The 15,899-nt window shown below is 40.7% G+C and overlaps 1 protein-coding gene and 2 long non-coding RNA genes across 13 annotated transcripts in view; 1 reads left to right on the top strand and 2 right to left on the bottom strand.

Annotated features, from left to right (window-relative positions):
- VEPH1 (ventricular zone expressed PH domain containing 1) overlaps nucleotides 1-15,899 on the top strand; it is a 298,073-nt gene that overhangs the window by 65,971 nt on the left and 216,203 nt on the right. For all 11 annotated transcript variants that reach the window (XR_014262903.1, XR_014262904.1, XR_014262905.1 and 8 more), the window contains exon 5: nucleotides 6,837-7,003. Coding sequence is in view for 7 of the 11 variants with exons in the window: in XM_082459535.1 (XP_082315661.1) it covers nucleotides 6,837-7,003 (167 nt within the window). In the remaining 4 variants the exon portion in view is untranslated. The remainder of the gene's footprint in view (nucleotides 1-6,836; nucleotides 7,004-15,899) is intronic.
- Nucleotides 1-15,899, bottom strand: part of LOC309659751 — a 701,522-nt gene that overhangs the window by 473,980 nt on the left and 211,643 nt on the right. The window lies entirely within an intron of this gene.
- LOC309659736 overlaps nucleotides 1-15,899 on the bottom strand; it is a 457,573-nt gene that overhangs the window by 313,400 nt on the left and 128,274 nt on the right. The gene's annotated exons all lie outside the window — the stretch shown is intronic.

Raw genomic sequence — 15,899 nt, 5'->3', positions numbered from 1 at the left:
TAGAGATTCCTGCTTCTGCCAATATATGGAGATCTATATAAGCTGAAAACTCTGGTGAAAAAAAAACCTAGAAATGTGTTTACATTAGAATAATAATAAAAACTTTAAATGTACAAATAAGCTTCCAATAAAGTAAGGAAAATATCCAGAGGCCCAAGAGAGGGAACCAAAAACAGACCAGTAAGCCCAAGAGCTGATGCTAGGCCCCCTCCCCCCAGGGGAGGTGAAGGGGTGGACATGTTATCCGTTCTGTGATAACCAAGTGTTAATCGCCATATGGAACAAGGCTTAGGCCATGGTGAGGAGTTACCTATTGGATTTCAGTTGGTCTCTGCCCTAGCACAAGAAAGTGAGAAGTAAGCATAGCTCTCTTTGACTGAACTCTACAGGGTCTCTGAGAGTTTGTGACTTTGGGCCTGCCCTCATACATTTTCCAGATTCAAATGTATACTATCTGACACAGTAAAAATAAATTCATAATAAAAAATATTTAAACATATGAGGAAACAATCCACCATAAATGAGAACCAACAGAAACCAAAAGGGATTAGACACCCCTCCCTCAAGAATTTCATTTATTTAAAATATCAGCTAGAAACTAGAAAATAAGTGTGTTTAAAGTGATTTAAGATCTACAAGAAGGAATTGGAAACATGAAAAAAGAAAAAGACACTGATTTTTTTTAAAGAATTAAATATAACTTCTAGAATTAAAAAAAGTTAATTGAAATTTTTTTAAAATTCAAGGAATGGATTAAATGACAAATTAGGCTGAAGCTGAAGAGAATATTAAGGAACTGGAAGAAAGAGCTAAGAAAGTAATTCTAAAATCCTTTCATTGTTCAAGACAGGAAAATTAATTTTTCTTTGTTAGTTCAAGAATGTTTATCTTTTAAAGGACAGACACCAAAACCAAAAAGAAATAAAATGTCCAAATAGAAGGAATAGAGTGAATTAAAAAAAAAAAAAAAAAAACTTGACCTATTCAATAGGAAGTAGAGAAGTAGGGAAGAAAAACATACACAGAGCAAGATAAGTAAAAAGCACAATGTAACATAAAAATAAATCCAAATATACCAGTAATCACTATAAATATCAATGAAACAAACTTTCAGTTAAGAGACAAATGTTTGTCAGGTAGAAATGTTTTTTAAGTCCAGCTATAAGTCACTTACAAGAGTCACACATAAAACATAAGAATCTAGAAATCTCGAAAACAAAAAAATTTAAAAGTGGTGAGAGAATATACCAAACAAGGGCAATTCAAAAAAGCTAGCATAGTTGTATTAATATCAGTCAAAAGTAGACTTTAAAGCAAAGAGAGCAATTAAATTATGATGAAATGCTTTACCAGGAAGATATCTCAGAACTATCTGGTACTTTCAAAAAAATATGCCAAATATTGACAGACTTATAAGAAGAAGTTGACAAATCCATAATCATAAAGATAGATTTTAACATACTTCTCATAACTGATAGGTTCACTTCTGTCATAACTGATCATTCAAATGCCAAAAAAACTGTGAAAGGATACAGAAATTTAAACTACATAATTTAAATTTTGATATGATGAAATATATGGAACATTGCTCAGAAGGTTTGATAAGCAAGTTCTACCAAGCAAGGAACACATAATCCCCATTTTATATAAACGGCCTCTGAGAATAGAGTGTGCAGGAATGCACTAAATTCTTTTTATATGTCTAGTAAGTATGATACTAAAAAGAGACGAGGTCAGTACAAGAAAGGAAAACTGCAAGTCAGTCTCATTTAAGGATATAGATGTAAAAGCTCTAAATGAAGTATTAGCCAAAATCCAGCAATCTATGCATTAAAGTGCATCATAACCAAGCTGAGTGTATTCTAAGAGTGCAAGATTGATTAAACATTAGAATATTCATTAATTTACTACAATAACAAGTTAAAGGAGAAATCATATGGTCATGTGGACAGGTGCAGAAAAATCGTTTAATAAAATTCAACACTCATTCATATTCAAACTAGGAAAAAGACAGGAGCTTAAACTGATAAAATATAAATACCAAAAATGTATAGAAACATGTACATACATTATGATGAATCCTTAGAAACATACTCTTTAAAGACAGGAATAACAAAACGATACCAGTGGACACTGGTTCTATTCATCAAAGTGTTTGAGGTCTCAGCTGGTAAAGTAGGACAAAAAAAGAAATGTAAGGAATAAGGATGGAAAGAAACGAAGTTGTCATCAGTTATTATAAGTTGATTATCTATATACAGAAAATCTAAGAGACTCTAAGGACAGTTTATTAATAAAAGAACTAAACTTTTGCTGGATGAAAGGTCAATGTACAAAAATCAGTTGCTTTCTTAATACAGCACATAAATAGAAAATATCTTTAAAAGACCAAAAACTTTCATTACAATAGCAACAACAAATATGGAATACCTAGGAATCTATTTAATAAAAGATATATAAGGCACAGCTAATATCACAAAACTTTGAAAGACATAAAAAAATTACATAGATAGAAGAATATATCAAGTTCTTGAATAAGAAGACTCAGTTTCACAGAGATGTCAATTATTCCAAATTAGTCTATATATTCAATGTGAAGAAAAAAATTCTAGTTTTTCAAGGAAGTTGACAAACTAATGGTAAAATTATATAAAGTAGAGGAATTTGAAGTAGAAGATGAAGAAATTTGCCCTGTGAGATATAATGATTTATTATAAAGTTATTGTAATGAAGAAAATATATAATTGGTGAAGGTATGACAAATAACCAGAAACAGATCCAGATACATGGGAAACTTTATATATGAAAGAGGTATTACAAATCAGAAGGGAAACAGTTGGCCACTCAATAAATTGATCTGGGACAATTGTTTATATACACACAAATATATATTTATAATTAGATCCCTTCCTCATATGTACAAAAAGTAAAATCCAGATGGATTAAAGACAAACATAAAAACAAAATCATAGGACTTCCCTGGTGGCGCAATGGTTAAGAATCCGCCTGCCAATGCAGGGGACACCGGTTCGAGCCCTGGTCTAGGAAGATCCCACATGCCGCGGAGCAACTAAGCCCGTGCGCCACAACTACTGAGCCTGCACTCTAGAGCCTGAGAGCCACAACTACTGAAGCCTGTGCGCCTAGAGCCCGTGCTCTGCAACAAGATAAGCCACTGCAATGAGAAGCACGTGCATTGCAACGAAGAGTAGCCCCCGCTCGTGGCAACTAGAGAAAGCCTGCACGCAGTGACAAAGACACAACGCAGCCAAATAAATAAATAAAATAAATTTTTTAAAAAATCATAATGCTTTTAGGAGAAAATATAGTAGAATATTTTTATGAACATATTCATTATATTAGGGAAAAATTTCTCAATAACAAAATCTTTATAAACCATAAAATAAAAAATTTAAAAATCAACTCCATTAGGATTGCAACTTTAAAACTAATAGACCAAATATTAGTGTCCAGAATAAATAAGAAACTTCTACAAATCAATAAGAAAACACAAACATCCCAATCGAAAATAGGCAAAGGACATGAATGGCCAAATCACAGCAGAGGAAATGACCTGAAAACATATAAAAATGGTGCTCAGCCTTACAAGTGATTAAATAAATGAAAATTAAAACAAAAAATGAGGTATCATCTTAAACCCCATCAGACTGGCAAAAACCGATGTCTGTCAAGACCAAGTGTTGGCAACAGAAACATTCATGCTCCTGGTGGGTATGTAAATTGTTATAATCGTGGTGGTAGGCAGAAAAATGAACCCTTCCCCAAAGATATCCACGTCTTAATCCCCATGACCTGTGAGCACGTTGTGTTTCATTGCACAGAAGATGGAATTAAGGTCACCATATAAGAAGATAATCCTAGATTATCCAGATGGACCCAGTGTCATCACAAGGGTGCTTAAGTGGAAGAGAGGCAGAAGAGAGAAGCAGAGGAAGAGGTGTAGCGACAGAAGCAGGGTCAAAGAGTTGCTCTGTAGCTGACTTTGAAGATGGAGGAAGGAGACCCCAAAGCAAGGAAGGCTGGTGGTCTCCAGAAGCTAGAAAAGCCAAGAAACGGTTCCTTCCTACAACCTCCAGGAAGGATCCCAGGCCTTCCAGTACCTGGATTTTAGCCCAGTGAGACTCATGCCAGACTTTTGTATTATGGAAATATAAGATAATAAATTTGTGTTATTTTGGGCCACAGTTTTTGTCAATTTCTTATGGCAGCTATAGAAAACTACTACAACCACGTTACAAAGAAATTTTGGAATATCTAGAAACTTAACTCCCAGGGAAAACCCCACTGCTTTGCTACTTAATTATGTGGTCCAGGAACCATCAACATCACCTGAGAGCCTGTTAGAAATTCACATTCTCAGGCTCTACCTCCAATCTGTTGAATCAGTATCTGTGTTTTAACAAGTTGCCCCGGTGGTTTCTAAGCACATTAAGCTCAGAATCAGTACCCAAGGGAATATCTCCCATTTATGCACAAAGAAATAGGTCTAAAAATTGCAGCACTATTGGTGAAAGCAAATGATAACAATAATAATAACAATAATAAAAATCTTCCAACCATGAAGTATATGAATAAATTGTTGCATATTTATACAATACAATACCATACAGCTGTGAGAATAAATGAAGGAGAACTTCTTGGATATAAAACTTCAACACAGTGTTGGATGAGAAAAAAATATGTTGCACAAAGATATGTACAATATACTATTGATATAAAATTTTAAAGCATGCAAAGAACAGTGTAAATGCTTATTGATATATACACATGCAATTGAAGTGTAAAAACATTCATGAAGATGGTAAATACCAATTTCAGGTTGGTGGTTGCCTCTGGGGAGAAAAGGAAGTGAGTGGGGTGGGAAGCAATTATGGTACAAGGTTAAGTTTTGGTAAAGCTGGTTGGTAGGCACACCAGTGGTCCTTATATTTTTGCCTATATTTGTCTAATGGCTTGAAATATTTCATAATGAAGAAGAATATATTAGCTTATGAATGAAATTTATAGGGTTTCTACAACGAAGTGTCTTCATCAGCTTCAAATTTTTTAAAAAGCCCTTATTTATCTTTGTATTCTTTGATCGAAATCCAAGTCAGCTAAAGATGACTAATCTGGGTTTTCCCTCTTCAGGGGTCCCAGGACCTTTAATGAGTATTGTTCCTGTCTTCAATTACAATGACAGTTCCATTTATTGTGACCTTTTTCAGCAGTTAATCAGTATGTCTACATAGCTAAGTTCTATGAGCTAATGTGCTTTGTAGAGATTGGACATGACATTGACAATTCCTGATCCTTTAAGAAAAAGCTCTTAGTAAAATTAGTAAAAATAAACAAAAAACAAACAAAATAAAACAATGTTTTTCACATTTTAAAAAAAAACCCTGAATATTTCCAATACCTTGGAGTCTGTGGGCATATGACTAAAATCTGTTTGAGACTAATTCTATGAGCCATGTGTGGAAAAAGGAATTCTTATTATTTATCGTCACCGAGATATATTCACCATGACCCAGGATCACCCTTTCATTAAATTTGGTCATAGATATTCTGAAAATTCTGGCCTTCTTTTCTTAATCCTCATATCTAAATGTCCCCACCATTTAATAAGGGTCTACACATGTCTAATCACTGCTTATTTGATTCTTTCTGTGTAAGTCTTACAGAGCCAAATTTAAAGTAAATAGAAGCAAGAAAATTCTTGTTCGAGAAATCCCTAGAAACAAATTGAGACATTTAAGTTCTTGAGAGGATTTTTCGAAAAAATCCATACCATAAAATGATAAGCAGATGTTTCCCATATGTTGTTTGCTGATGAGTCCCTGCAAACCTTACGTCATATTTTTTCTTCAGGTTCCGCCATTTTAAACCCAGTTGTCCATACAAGTCTTTGAGGCAGATCACCTGTGACAAACAACCTGAGTCTAAACTTCCCTTGAAATAGTGCAGAAATTGAGGATCTAGATTTGCATTGCTACTTTTCTAACTAGTCGTAAAAATAAGGCATAGTTTCCATATATCAGTTGTCTGAATCATGCCTCCGTATCTCTCAGGAACATGAAGACATTCCTCTGCCCTTTTATTTTTTTTTAGTTCAGTTTCATTTAGATTCATGCTTATGTCACTGCTTAGTTTTCATTTAAACGGCATCCAAATGTTGTTTCTCGTCAGGAATTCTTTATTGAAACTGTTTCCTTCTCAAGGGTGTCGTCTGGTTACTGTCAAATCTTCTTTTCCCCACGGTGCATTACTCAGGAAAAATTTTCATTAGATAATAATGCTAATCATATCATAAAGTATTCCCTTTTATGGAAACTGTTTAAATAATGATTTAGGGGCTTCCCTGGTGGTGCAGTGGTTGAGAATCTGCCTGCCAATGCAGAGGACACGGGTTCGAGCTCTGGTCTGGGAAGATCCCACGTGCCGCGGAGCAACTAGGCCCATGAGCCACAACTACTGAGCCTGCGCGTCTGGAGCCCGTGCTCCGCAACGAGAGAGGCCGCGACAGTGAGAGGCCCGCGCACCGCAATGAAGAGTGGCCCCCGCTTGCTGCAACTAGAGAAAGCCCTCACACAGAAACGAAGACCCAACACAGCCATAAATAAATAAATAAGTAAATAAGTAAATAAATAAAATAATAATAATGATTTAGTGATTTTTCAGAATAAGGTACCATGTTATTTTTAGCAGAGGATTTGGCCATTAGTCTGTGCTATTTAATATGTGAGGAAGTCCAAAATTTGTTGCATTGATAATAATGGTATTTTATGGCTCATGGGCTGATAAAGTCATCATTTCTGTGATTATTCCTTCAACAGGTAATGCCATGTTGTTGAGGGTGTTACCTGCTGTGTACGATAAGCAGCCTCAGCCCATTAACAGACACCTGACAGAACTCCTAGCCTTGATGTCTCAGCTGGAACAACCAGAACAGTACCATCTTTTACGGCTTTTGCATGTAGCTGCAAAGAGGAAGCAACCGGAGGTAAAATTTACATTATATACGTGATGGTTCACACAACTGGGTGTGTTTCTGGGTATATGGACAGGATGTATACTTCAGCTTTCCTCTCTCATGTATCTGTGCATGCTCACCTTTACATGAAAGCACTCATTCACTTTTTCTAGAATCATAAAAGTGAGGAGGTAGTGGCAGAAGTTGGATACTGTCTTAGTGTTCTCTAGAGAAACAGAAGCAATAGAATGAATCTATCAATCAATCTATCTATCTGTACATACATACATACATACATATTTATCATGAGGAATTAGAGTTGGCTTATGCAATTATGAGGCTAAAAAGTCCCACAATCTGCCGTCTGCAAGCCGAGGACCCAGGAGAGCGAGTGATGTAGTTCCAGTCCAAGGACCTGAGGACCAGAGGGCTGAGGGTGTAAGTCCCAGCCTGAGGCCCGGGGAAGACTGATGTCCCAGCTCAAGCAGTCATATGCAGGCCTTCAACAAATTAGATGTGGTTCACTCACACTGGAGAGGGCAATCTGCTTTCTCATTCTACTGATTTAGATGCCAGTGTCATCTGGAAACACCCTCACAGACATACCCAGAGTAATGTTAAACCAAATATCTGGGCACCGTCTGACTCAGTGAAGCTGACACATGAAATTAACCACCACAAGTACAGTAATACAAACACAACAAATGTGCAAATCTGTAGCCATTGCAGGACAGCTTTAATGAAAGGTCAGTGTGGTCGTGCAGTCCTAGGAATCTACGGTTTCTCAGATAGGGCCAAGGGGAAGACCTACACATGCCTTGACTTACGGGGAAATCAGACTGTAGTGAGAGCAAAGGCTCACTTTCTAGATAGCAAATTACTTGTTCTTTCGATTCAAGTAAAAGATTGTAATAATTAGGATGCTTGTGATTATCAGTAACCAAACAGCCAACCCACACTGGTTTAAACAATAAAAGGAATTTATTAGCACATGAGATGGAGAAAAACCTTCAGATGAGACTTGATCAGGGGCTCAAATATGTGAGCAGAACAGCTTCTGTATCTCCATTTCTCAGATTTTTGATTTCTCGGTGTTGGCTTTCATTTTCTGTAGGATTTCTCCTTGTGTGCTCCGGATAGGGCCAGGGGTTCTCTAAGCAGTATGCTTTCCTACTACATCCAAACCAAAGTCCTGATAGTCTCTGTTTCAGACACATGCTCTACCCCTGGAGCTTCTCCTGAACACTGAGGATACTCACATAGAAACTAGAGGCTGCCAGGAAGGAGGAAGTAGAATTGGATTCTGGAGGGCACCAAGACATGTGCACAGTACAGATTAATGGTCAGACAAGGTTATATATGGCTGCATCTTTGCTCCATTTTCCTGATAATATCAATATCCACCACTTGAAAAACCAGTCAACACTAAGGTGAAGACTGGAACATTTGGATTCAACATCAGAATTCAAAGAAAGGCATGCAAGAATGGTCATATGCATAATTAACCACAATAGACTGTAAGCTCCTCGTGGTAAGGCATGATTTCTTCTTTTCCTTTGTATCCCACATCTTGGTACAGTATCTGAGAGCACTCAGTAAACATTCATAAAACTAAACTGAACTAAACAGGGTGATAAGTGCTCCACGAAAGGTATAAACGGGGGGCAGGGGGCAGTGAGTTCTACCTTAGGGGAAAATAGGTGCCATGAAGACCCACAAAGGGAGTGGCATCAGGCAAGATGTTGAAGTTTTATGTCAGGTGGAGCAGAGGGGCAAAGGATCTTCAGGAAGTGGGGACTGGGCTGGGAGACCTGGACACTGGAGAGCAGGCTTGAGCCCCACCCCCAGAGGTTTCAGTTCAATAGGTCTAGGATGGGGTCGCCGATTCTGCCCTTTCACAAGTTCCCAGGTGATGTTGCCCCTGCTGCTTCAGGGACCACACTTTGAGCAGTAAGGCTAGAAGTCGGGCAGAGGACTGGGCACCTCTCTGTTACCTGGTATGCATCTTCGCTTTTGCCCTTAGAGTAATATATTGTCACTATTTTTTCCACGTCCGTCTCTCCCAGTGCACCTTAAACTCCTTGAGGATCAAAGAGTGTGTCTGCATATTTGTATGAACTCCCTAGCATAGTGCTGGGCACCTAATAGGGTTTCAATAAAACGTTGTTGAATCTGGAAATGAATAAATGAACAAAAGAGACCAAAGAGAGTGAAGACCATGAAGAACAAAGAAAAAGATGTGTGTGGTCTCCAGAGGGGGAAAGTGGCTCAACAGGGTCAAGATCTAGGGAGTTAAAGGAGATTGGAGATGGGAATTGACCTTGGATTTGGTAGCTGGGGACTCACTAGTGACCCACGAGAGGCAGTGGTCTGTGGGGTGAAGTGGGGAGTGGCAGACATCCATTACGGATTGTGTGTGGAAGGGAAGGGTAGGAAATGACCGCGTGAGTGTGGGAGTTCAGGGGAAATAAGGAGGGTTTAACAATATCCAGTAAGAATAAAGTGATTGAAGATGTGGGAGAAAATATTAGATACAATAAGGTGCTAGAGGAAGTCTGGGAGTGAATTCCAGAGCACAGATGGAGAAACGAATTTCAGAAAGGATTAAGGACAGAAAGGATGGGCAAAGCTACAACAGAGTCTGGGCTGGGCAGGGAGTGGAGTTGAGGGATTGCTGGGTCACCTAAAAGAAGGCTCAGAGTGAGGGGGGCACAGACAGGATGGTGTATTCGTTTCCTGTGCTGCTGTAACATTACCACAAATGTAGTGATTTAAAACAACACAAATTTATTACCTTACAGTTCTGGAGGTCACAAGTCTAAAATGGGTCAACAGGCTTGCATTCCTTCTGGAGAATCTAGAGGAGAATACGTTTCCTTGTGCTTTCCAGCTCCAAGAGGCTAGCTCATGGCCTGCATCACTCTCATCTCTGCTTGACTCTCCTTTTTCCCTCTTCCAAGGTCCTTGTGAGTACATTGGGGCCACCCAGATGATCCAGGATTATCTCTCCATCGCAAGACCCTTAACTTAATCACATTTACAAAGTCCCTTCTGTGTGGAAGGGAGCATTTTCACAGGTTCTGGGGATTAGGGTGTGGACATCTTTGGGAAGTCATTATTCTGCCTACCACAGATAGAGACTGGGGACCAGGTGATATGGGGAATAGGGAGAGGTGACTAACAGGCCAAACCTAGTTTCCTAAAGGAGGTGGCTGGCATGCCATTTGATCTGCAGCCTGAGAGCAAAAGCAAAACAAACACAGTTCTTGGAAAGGCAGGTTCAATAAAAGTTCAAGGGGGATTTGGATAGAATAAGCTAATTCAACTTATTTCCCATAGGGTAAAGGATGGGCATAAAGGTAAATGAAACCAGGAGGAGGCTCACTTATAGGAAGGGGGAGGGGAAAGGCCTTGGAGTCACCTGACCCAAAAAGGTAGGGGCTAAGAATGAGGGTGGCACCATGTGTGGCGTTCAGAGAGGTCCTGTCAGACCTCTGGTTACAGGCCTTCAATGGCTGTCCAGAGACTCGGGAAAGGGCTTATGAGGCCATTTAAAACCAGGCCCCTGACTGTTGCCTGGCCTCCTAGGGTCACTTTAATCCTTACACCTTGAACAACTCTACAGTCTTAGGGACCACAGGTGGGCATTCTCTATCAGGGCACTGAGTTTTTACATATATGCTACGTTCTCCATCTGGAATGTTCTTTCCTAACCAGAACCACACTTTCTGGGCCGACAGTTGCTTAGATGTTGCCTTCTTGCCAGTAGTCCTCTCTGACTCCTTTCTTCTGCCTAATCCCTGACATAGCAAATTTCACACTGTCATGAATTTGTCTCTGCTGGTCTCTCTCCCTCTGGATCACCTTGGCTGTGATGCAAATGCTTGAGACACAAGGACCACCGTATCCACCACTGTGTCCCCAGTGCCTGGCATAGTACCTGGCACACAGAAGTCTCTCCACGAATATTTCTTAAGACAGATGAGTTAGTATTAGTGCCTAAATTTGCAGAGGATTTTACCATTCACAAAGGACTTTTGTTTTAACATCTAATATCTCATTTAATCCTACCAATAACTCTATGATGTGTTATTTTTTTCTCCATTTTACACCAGTCAAAATGGATGCTTTGTTGCAAACGGAGTGTAACCTTTAAAAATTGTATAAAAATGAAAAATAAATTAATCAATTAAAATCAGAAAAAAAAAGAAAAAGGAATGTTTTGAGAGGTTATCTTGCCCCCATCGCACAAGTAGTAAGCCGTAAGTGACAGGTCCAGCACTCTGACTCCCAACCCCCTCCTCTCTTGGCTTGGGGGAGTCACTGAGTAGCCTCCACTTCAGAAGGCCACAAGGGAAGTGTTCCCAGGTTACAGAAGGCAGGGGAGGGTGGACAAGGGGCACCAATAGTGGTTGAGCTCATGCCACGTACCAGGCACTGTGTAGGTGTTTTACAGAGATTATCTCACTTGTTCTCCACAACCTTTTCATTTTGTAAACAGAGAAGTTGAAGTTTGGAGAGGTCAAGAGCAGTGCTGGTACCAAAGAGCGACTTGGTGTGGTGGCTTTTCATGCCCCCCTTATCTTTATCAGCCCCTCCAGTTTTCAGATGGGCAATGTCTTCCACAGGCCATTACAGTCACACTGCCCCGCCCCTAAGACTGCCATTTACGGAATATCTGGGGCTGACACTGGTTAGGGAACTTTCGCAGAGCCATACAGATCAGGCTGAGCTACCTCATCAACCCAGTCTAATTCCAGCCAATGAGATCTTTTGATCTCAACATGCTAAAAAAATGAGACTGTAAGGCTGTGGCTTGTGAAACAAATGGGCGAGCCAGGGGACACAATAGAAAGGTGAGCTAGACAAGAAGAGGAGGAGAACCGAACAGAAGGGGAAAGAGAGGGGGAAAGCAGATTGCTGTAGGTATTCCTGTAGGTGCTGAGTGTGGATCCTAGAAGGAAGAAGCAAAGGGTTAGGAAGCACCCATAATGACGTGAAGGGACCCACCAGGGCCAGGATCCTAACTGGTGGCAGGGAGTGGTGACTAGGGTACCGCCCAACCCTTTGTTTCCCATCAGCACTTCTCTTCCTGTTAAAGCAGCCCTGCCCCTCCCCAACCCCCTTGCCTCCTTCAGCTCTTTGTCAGCTAACACTTGATTACTGAGATGCTCAGGCAGTGAGCTAGAGAAATCCCTGATTCACCTCTCCTCTCTCTCATGTTCATTAATTAGACAGCGGGCAAGGGGAAACGGAGGGATACAGAGAAAAGTCTACCGAGAGAGGAAAGTGAAATACGTGGCAACAATCAAATCTGTAGACTGAGGCTTTCAGTGTAAGTCTAGTTAATTCAATTTCAGATGAAATAAGAGGCTAAATGAGAAGGATTTTGACCTTGTGACATTTGAATTAAAAGGGGGTTTTTCCTTCTGCATAAAAGCTGTGCCAGTGCTCTGTAACTTGGAGGTAAACTGAGCAGGTTCTCCGATGAAGGCAAGTGCAGGAATGAGGCAAGTGCAGGAATGTTTTCATGCTTTCTTTTTTTTTTTTTTAAAAGATTCTAAGTAGCTGACTTTATTTATTTATTTATTTATGGCTGTGTTGGGTCTTCGTTTCTGTGCTAGGGCTTTCTCTAGTTGCGGCAAGCGGGGGCCTCTCACTCTTGCGGCCTCTCTTGCTGCGGAGCACAGGCTCCAGACGCGCAGGCTCAGTAATTGTGGCTCACAGGCCTAGTTGCTCTGCGGTATGTGGGATCTTCCCAGACCAGGGCTCGAACCCGTGTCCCCTGCATTGGCAGGCAGATTCTCAACCACTGCGCCACCAGGGAAGCCCTTCATGCTTTCTTGAATGCACTCCTCATTACCCACCTTCTGTGACCAGTGATAACCTGGCTCTCCAGGGCTGGAGGGTCAACACTTGACCCTTGAAAAAAAAATCTTCTCTATGTATAGCTGACTAGTCCATGAGGTTGTGAAGGTGACATAGCGTCCACATCCATCCGTCTGTGAGTTTCTGATGTTGCTGCCCGACCATGTGGTGTCCCTTCCTCCATCACTGCCCTCTGAGTATCCCTCTTTTAGGAAGCTATCCTTCCTAGGTGGAGGGAGGCAGTTCTTGGCTAGTGACTCGTGGCTGGAAGCTCCAGAGGATTCTCCGAGTCCATTTATAGGAAAAGGCTGGGTGGTCAATTTTCCAAGTGGCCTTCTGGGGCTAAGTCTATATTCTTGGCTGCCAAAAACCATGCTGTAGTCTAGTCAATGAAGGAAACAGAATTTAGTAACACATATGAGCATATGCGTTATTATCCCCAGGATGTAGGCGTCTAGCCCTAACCATACAGAGAAGTTGCAGGAAATGGCAAATTCAGCCCTCTGTTGATTAATGTCCAGACCCAGAGGAACTGCTTTTGTGGTCTGGTCCCTAGAGTCATTTTCTAGGATTTTCTCTCAGCAGTGTAGAGCATTCCTATTCACATACCTAATCCTACAGCACCTAACATAGCATCACCAGGCTGACAAGACTCAGAGGTCACTTGGTGTTTATTTAAAATGAGAAGCCAGTTGCAGAACATTAAGATAGAGTGATGGAATATATATAGTCTGTTCTCAAACAGCCTTTGGAGCAGAACCCTGGGTTTCAGAATATATATTTTGTTAGTATGGTGGGTGTAAGTAGTACATGAAAAAGTAGCAGTTATTTTATAGATTTCTGGAGATTAATAGACCTTATAAGTACTATCCAAATTAATTGAAAGAGAAAATTGAACCTGAGGACTAATTTAAGAGGGAGTGTGGATACACACATGCACATACACGTGTACATGTACACAATAGCTCGACTTTTTATTCTGTAGGTAAGAATTTAAACATCATTTGCTGCCAATTAAGTTATGGAGCTATGTTTTCAGATGGTCCCACCCTCAAGGTGCCCATGGCCTGGAGTAATGAGCTGTGTCCACAAAATTTCAGTTCAATGACAGGATGCTAAACTTGTCAGCAGGCTGCTCTGGGAGACAGAAAAGGCAGTGATTAATTCTGCTCAGGAAGGACCAGAAAAGTCAGGGATAGGACCCTTCCCTGGGCTACTTGCTTTATACTGTTCTGGTTGGCCCTCCTCTGCCTGTGCTCCCAGTTCCCATGCACTTCCCTGTCTACTAGACATAGTCCAGATAACTGGGACCTTGGAATCCCTTTCCTATAAGTCTCCAGCCTGCTTCCAGGATGTAAGGCCTGGTCCCTGGGCCTGTTTTCCCAAGAACAGGCTATGCCAACAGTGTGACCCCATAGGTCTGAGAGGCAGCCTAGATGAGCTTGCATATGTGGGCTGGGGTATCCACATATATGCATAGGAGACTCCTTGAGGGCAAAGCCAGGAGTAGGAAGAAAAGGGAGGGGCAAGAGATGGGGACTAAGGGTCATTTCTTCCTGTTCCCTCTACAGGGGCCAAAAATTCTAAATTCAAATCAAGCCTCCCAGATTGTTATAAAGGTGTATGTGTCAGGTAAGAAGATAGAACACTGTATAAGAGTGCAGAATATTTCAGTGTGTGGTCTGGGGGCCTCCCTTGTTCTCTAGCTTCAGGTTCTGTGTATGTTAGAGCAGGCTGGAGGGAAGGCTTCCCAGAAGTAGAGCTATTTGAGATCAGCTTTGAAAGTATGAGTTTTCTCCATATTCAAGCCACTGTGGGTGGTCAGTGGCATGTTGCTGGCTCAGAGGGTTCACGGAGGAAGAGGCAGCAGATATACCCATCAGTGAAGACCCTGGAATGCCGTGACATTGGGATTCCAGCCATGCATCATGGGAAATCTTTCACATAAACAGATGAAGTTTTAGGCAGTGAGGAGGCTGAAGAGAGGGGAAAAGACTTGAGGCTAAGAGGTCAGTTTGGAAGCTCTTTCAGAGTCCATGGTGTGGGGCTTGTGGCCTAAACAAAGGCCGTGTTAACTTGCTCTTTGCCAGCCATCTATGTTACCTTAGTGGCTACTCTGCTCTCAGCCAAAGAAGGCTTTCTCTGAGTTATGAAACGGCTCCAATGAGGCACCATGAAGAGACCAACCTAAGGAAATGCCCTGTGTTTGGAAAATATAATTTCTCCTTATCCAAGAATATCTAAAGCCCAAAGCACCACTTCCCTTAAATGTGAGTGATAAACTTCAAGAAATATCTGCCTTTATTCATTCACATTATTCACATTTTATTATTATTCACATTATTCAGGGCTTCTCTTTTCTTTGCTCCTTCTATGGATTCAACTCTGCCCAGGAGTATATATTTGCCTGAGCCTGCCTGCCTGCCTTCTTTTTTCTTTCTTCCTTTCCCCTTTTCTTTCTTTTCCTTTTAAAATTTTCTTTATAGGCTTGGGATGTATGGCTGGAGTTTAAATAAAATTGTCATGACTGGAAGCACGTGTGACAGAGACCTTGGTGTTCCAGGGATAGGACATGAAGAGTAAGGACTAGGAGATGGAATTCTGTAGAATGGGGCAGGAAATGTGTAAGCGTTTTCCATTTCTAAAAGCCTCAGGTTAAGTATGCTGCCCTGACCCGGCGCAGCTGGCTGACACTTCTGCCATAGGTGCCAGGGACCTCTCATAGTTTCTCCCAAAGGACATACGGTCGACCCCAATGCACAGGCAGCCTTTACTGAACTGTTCATTCATATGTGCCATTGACCAGAAACTAGCCCTGTCCTTTTCTCCGCAAGTACTGGATATGAATATCAAGTTTAAATTTATACACAGGATGATCCTAGTGATCTCAAAATTATCTTCTTTTATGTCCTTATTAGTTAGGTTGTATATGACACATGGTAGTATATATGTTTAAACATTATGTACAACTACTCAAGTACTATGGTGTGGGGTGGGAGTTGGGGTTATCCAAAAACTACCCTATAAAATCATTTAGATCTGCCTTTTATTTGTTCCT

This window comes from Balaenoptera physalus (genome assembly GCF_965194825.1).
Source record: "Balaenoptera physalus genome assembly, chromosome: 4".
Classification (NCBI taxonomy): Eukaryota; Metazoa; Chordata; class Mammalia; order Artiodactyla; family Balaenopteridae; genus Balaenoptera; species Balaenoptera physalus.
The sequence above is the reverse complement of the archived record's forward strand: the minus strand, read 5'-3'. Positions and strand labels throughout refer to the sequence as shown.